We start from the raw sequence: 5,991 nt of genomic DNA, 5'->3' as shown, positions 1-5,991 counted from the left end.
AAAAGCTAAACAAATGCCTGATGGAAAACTACAATGAGACCTCTACCAACTTCATCCTCCTGGGCCTGTTCCCCCCATCAAGCCTTGGCCTTTTCCTCTTCACTCTCACCATCCCCACCTTCATGATGGCCCTGGCCGGCAACCTGTGCATGGTCCTGCTCATCCTTCTGGATGCCCAGCTCCACATGCCCATGTACTTCCTGCTCAGTCAGCTCTCCCTTGTGGAACTCATTTACATCTGCACCACTGTACCCAAGATGGCTTCCGACTTCCTCTTTGGAAAGAAGTCCATCTCCTTCATTGGGTGTGGGGTTCAGTGTTTCTTTTTTGCCACATTAGCATGTTCAGAAGGACCTATTCTGATGTCTATGGCCTATGACCGTTATGTGGCTATTTGCTTCCCTCTGCACTACCCCATCTGCATGAACAGAAGAGGGTGTGTGCTGGTGATCCTGGGATCCTGGGCAATGGGTGCTGTGAACTCCTGTGCTCACACAGTCTATGTCCTCCATATCCCTTACTGCAGGTCCATGGCCATCAATCATTTCTTCTGTGATATCCCAGCCATGGTGACTCTGGCCTGTGGGAATACCTGGGTCTATGAGTACACTGTGTTCCTCAGCACCATCATCTTTCTCCTGTTCCCTTTCATGGCCATTGTGGGTTCCTATGGGAAAGTGCTCCTTGCTGTCTACTGCATGCACTCACGGGAAGGCAGGAAGAAGGCCTCTTCTACCTGCAGCGCCCACCTCACTGTGGTGACTTTGTACTATGTACCTTTTGTTTTCACTTATCTTCTCCCAAAATCCTTCCTGTCTCCAGCAGAGGACAAGGCTTTGGCTGTCTTCCACACCATCATCACCCCAGTGCTCAACCCTGTCATCTACAGCCTGGGGAACAAGGAGGTGCTGGGTGCCCTTGGGAGAGTGGCTGAGAAGTTTCATTCTACAACAATGTAGGTAAATTTCTGCCTCAGTGTAATTGAGCAATCTATAGGAATAAGAAAAATGTTTAATGTTTTGGGCTGAAAAATTAGAATTAAGGTTTAAGATTTTAAAATTTTGAGCTATGGAATGATAATAATTATGTGTTCTAATATATACATTTTTGTTTTCTTGTCTCACCTTTCTGTAAATATATTGGACATGAACTTTTTTCACTTTACGGATAACATTTTGTTATTATGGACATATTGAAATGGAAAATGTGGAAAACTTCACAGTCATTTTGAATGTGTTGTGTGATCAAAACCTTTGTTGAATATTTTAATTTTAAAATATTCCTTTAGGGCCAGGGATTTAGCTAAGTGACACTGTGTCTACCTCCCAGCCACAAGGTTATGACTTGGATCCCCAGTACCCCCCCCAAAAAATACTGTAAAAACACATTGCTATGAATCCCCCTCAAAGTACTCACACTCATTTGAACACATTTATCTCATTGTCCTTGGTACTTTTCTTACTCTAACCTCTCATAATTAATGTGATTGCATAAATCATGATATTGAATTCTCTCATGTGTAATAGGAATATATAAAGGAAAGCTTCCTGAGTTCACATCTTCACCTACACATGCTGATTAGTACTGTACATCTGGAACTCACACTGACACAATGTGATGGCACAGAGGACACAAACTTCCTCTACCTTGTGATCACCTCTAACTCCCATCACCTGCTGACCCTCAGGATTTGTGTTCTCAACACCTTGCACACATGATTCCCATCAGCATATAAGATTACCACCTAAAATGCAGTGTTTTGAGTCACACTGGATAAAAATGGAGCCCGACACATGAAAAAAAATAGAATATTACCTAGGAAACTCTTGATTATTCAATGAAATATAACTCAACACATAAATGCCCATTTGTTAATCACAGAAATCCATCAATGTCTTATTCATTCTAGGCAGGAATGGTTTGTCTTTATTTCACATGTTGTCCACAGTGTTTGTGAAACAAGGTGTCACTCTTTTGTGCAGTGTAGGTTTAAGTCCTGCACTCAAGCAGTCCTTCTGCCTCAGACTCCTGAGTGTCTAACCCATAGGCATGTGCCACTGCAGTAGAGAAACCTTTGTCACCTAAGTCTTGCTCTTCGGGACACAGAATGGTCTTCCTTTTAAAAATGAGTGTGTACCACTGTTCATATAAAGAGCTGTGTGCTGTAGTGAATAATTCCTGGGAGCTAAAGGGAGACATTTAGAAATGAGTAAGAGCAACAGCTACATATTACTCAAGTTTTGACTCTTGATTTCTTTCCATTTGAGCCCAGTCCTCTGGCCATCCTTTCTCACTGTGGGGTCCTAGTGCAGAAGGTGAAAACTGGGTCCTGCCCCCTCCATACAACCCTCAGGATGACACCACCCCAGATCTCTCAGGACAGGTGGGGCTCAGGGGGCATCCTGGTCCTCCTTTGTCCTGGCTGCCTCACCCTGGATCACCCACACAAGGCTCTGGGCTCCCTAGAGACACAGAAGTTGTCATGGCAAATCAGAGCAGGACAGCCTGGGAAGGTCCCCATGAACCTGCCTGATCCTGCCCACTGCAGCCTGGAGAGATCTCAGGGCTCCCAGGGCTCTGTCCTCACCTTAGCCTCAGGCCAGGCCATGTCCTCAGAGATGGGCTCCTTCCTGTCAGTCTCAGTGGACATTCCCCAGGGACACAGCCGTCCTTAGACTCAGTCTGCAGCTACTGAAGGAAGGAATCCTGGTTGCTGCTCAGTTTCCTGGATTTCTCTGAAATGCCAAGTGGGGAGTAAGAGGTTTATAGGTATATTTGTCAGGACAGAACTCAAAAGGTCCACTCAGAAACATGACTGTGTTCTCCTGTGACTGTTGGCTCATAGTCCACTGAATGGATGTGGAGATCTAGGAGAGGTGGTCAGGGCACAGGGTGAGAGAGTGCAGGGTGGACTGACCCACTGATGTCCAGCTGAGTGCTGGCAGAGGGAGGGTCAGTTGGAGGTGGCACTGATGGACTTAAGACTCTTGCTTATGTTCCTTTCATCCCACTCAGCTTCCTGGCCACCTTGACCTGAGCAGCTCTGTTTCTCCTGGGCCCTCCACTATGAGCTTCCTGACTTGAAGCCAGCTGCCCATCAAATGCAGTCCTGAGCCAAATTAAACTTCTCTTTTCTATGATGTGGCTATTGCATGTGTCCCCCCACCAAGTTGAAAGCTGACCAGTGCTACAACTAGCCAAGGAAGTCAGTGGTTCAAAGTGGGGAGGAATTGTGGTATGAATCCTAATTTTACATTTGTTTATTTTATAGAAGGATAAATTCTATTGTGTGCTTGAGAGAACTTAGCTTCAGAATCAGATTGGTAGTGGAATTTGAGAATCAACCCTTCTGCAGGAGAAAGCCTGCATTATGAGGTGCAGACACCAGAAGCTAAATCAGCTCATTGTGAGCCTGATCTCTGGATCAGATGGAAGTAATTTCATTATTCTCTCCTCCTTTCAGTTTCACCTACCTACCAAATATCCATTATATTGGGGTCAAATACCTGGAAATTATAAATAGTATTTCAATATGAAAATATGTAATGGACCTATGGTTAAAGGAAAAGAGTAACGGTTAAATTACCAAATGTGAAATAATAACAGGATTCAAAATTTAAAAAAGCCTTTTGGAAGTGATGCTGGCAATGTGTGCATAGTAGCTGTGTTATAGCTATCCAGTTTGTATTCAAATTCAATTTGTGCCAAATTGAGTGCTTATACTATTCATTTTCTGAACTTATTTGTCACTTTGCTTCCTGGACAGTACACACACTTTCAAAATATAATATTAATAATATCTGTCTTAGGGACCAGCAAAAGCTTTTTGGAGAACCAAATGGGCATGGTTCACAGAGACAATCTGATCTCGATGTCACTGTGCAGTTGTAGGTGAAAAAAACCATGTTACATGAATGCTGATAATTTGCTGATAGTGATGGCAGAATTAGTGGTGCAGACTCTAAACACACACCACTGTCCAGTGCTGTCTTTGCCCCAGTCATGCTTTGAGTGTGCATGGTGTGTGTTCCCATGGGCAGCCAGTAGGCATCCATGTTTGTGTCTCTGCACAGTCAGAGAAACCTGAGCAGCCAGAGTTTACCTTACTAAAGTTTAAGGCCTGGATTAGATGCAGATTTAAAGCTCATCTTTCTTCTGTGAACATGTACAATAAAGCAGAAGTCATTCTTAATCCAGAACAAAATTGAAAGAATTTATCAATGCAATTGATTTCTGTGTATCAAAAAATGTCTTCTGACTTATTTCAATGTTTGTTTTTTAAACACTAATGCATCCTTGTGAAACTTCCTGAAAGTACATAATTTAGTAACATCCAAGTACACACAAAAGATAATTACTGTGTATTGTAATATTCTTAATATGATAAAATGGTTCTTTATTCCATTCTAGACAATGGAAAACAAGCACTTACAAATATCCAATAAGATCAGTTAATATTAGTCAATAAAATGAAAGAGAACACTGTGCACTAGCCATGCCTTCTCCAGTGGATTCTGTCAGGAAACTGCTGAGAAGGGGAATCACACTGGGTTTGCACACACACTGTGAGAATGCTCCTCCCTGACTTCTTAGATTCTACAACAGTCATTTTACAGTGTGGTGAATTCTAGTTCACCAAGGTGAGTGCAGAATATGAGTCAGTGTAGGTAGGGAGACTCAGGCGGGACCAGCATTGTAACTTCCAGTTTCCTCTTTGGAAACAAGTCCATCTCCTTCATTGGGTGTAGAGTGCAGAGTTTCCTCTTTGGAACTTTAGTAGGTTCAGGAGGACTAATCCTGATGTCTGTGTCCTATGACTGTTATGTGGCCATTTGCTTCCCTCTGCAATACCCCATGGACATGAATAAAAGAGTATGTGTGCAGATGATGCTGGGATCCTGGGCAATGGCTATTGCCAACTCCTGTGGTCACACAAAGTCCTAAGTATCCCTTACTGCAGATTGAGGGCCATCAATCATTCCTTCTGCCATGTTCCATCCAAGCTCACTCTGTCCTGCATGAACACCAGGGTCCATGAGTACACTGTGTTCATGAGCACCATCCTCTTTCTTGTGTTTCCTTTTCTGGATATTCTTGTTCCTATGGTCAGTTCATTCTTCCTGGTTACCACATGTAGTCATGGTAAGAAAGGATGAAGACCTATTCCACCTGCAGTGCCCACCTCATTGTGGTGACTTTCTACTATGCACCCTTCGCTTACAGTTATCTCCAACCAAAGTCTTTCCAGTCTCCAGCAGAGGACAAGGATCTTGCTGTCTTCTACATCTTCCTCACCCCAGTGCTCAAACCTGTGATCTACAGCCTGAGGAACAAGGAGGTGCTGAGGGCCCTGGGAAGAGTGATTCCAAGAATCTGCTCTGGGAAAATGTAGGCAAATTTGTGCCTTTGTATATGCAGCAGTGGATCACTACTTGAAAAAAAATACTTAATATCCACCACTTACACTGAATTTAATCTGTAATATTGCAAATTCATCCACTGTGGCAAAATACTTATATGTTCTCAACCCTAATATTAATCTTTATTACTTCTTTCCCATCTAATAATGGCCATGGATTTTTCACTAATGTGAATTAATTTGCTGACATGGAAAATAAAAATAGAATATAGGGAAATCTTTGCAAATATTTCAAAGTTAGTATGAGATCAACAACTTAGTTGAATGTTCAAATTTTGAAACTAGTATTTTAGCAGACACATTGCCATGATTCCCCTTACAATCCTTCCCCACATTCAAACTCACTTATCCCATTGTCCTTGCCAATTCCTGAAGCAGTTTGTAAGTCTCCTTTCATGAGGGCCTTTAGCTGTGCTATTGTGGCTGTCGTGGTACCCAGAACACATTCAAAATATTTACCTCACATGGTCAATTTTACTTTTGGGAAGAGTCAGAATTCCAACAGTGTTAGATCTGTCAAATCAGGAAGATGAGGGCACACTGTCAAGTTTTTATGACCCTACCGTTCCCAT

The 5,991-nt window shown here is 42.8% G+C and overlaps 1 protein-coding gene and 1 pseudogene across 1 annotated transcript; both read left to right on the top strand.

The window, feature by feature from the left end:
• Positions 1-959, top strand: LOC101722382 (olfactory receptor 2L3-like). Its single transcript, XM_087197557.1, has one exon. The coding sequence runs from the start codon at positions 21-23 to the stop codon at positions 957-959; it is 939 nt and encodes a 312-aa protein (XP_087053683.1). The 5' UTR covers positions 1-20.
• A 1,395-nt stretch (positions 960-2,354) lies between these two features.
• LOC147822096 (olfactory receptor 2L3-like) lies at positions 2,355-5,449 on the top strand (annotated as a pseudogene).
• The last annotated feature ends 542 nt before the right edge of the window (positions 5,450-5,991 follow it).

This window comes from Heterocephalus glaber, unplaced genomic scaffold (assembly GCF_053883595.1).
Source record: "Heterocephalus glaber isolate CG9 unplaced genomic scaffold, H.glaber_assembly_v1.0 deba00001673, whole genome shotgun sequence".
In the NCBI taxonomy this organism is placed as follows: Eukaryota; Metazoa; Chordata; class Mammalia; order Rodentia; family Bathyergidae; genus Heterocephalus; species Heterocephalus glaber.
Note: the sequence above shows the minus strand (reverse complement) of the source record. Positions and strands in the feature narration are given on the sequence as shown.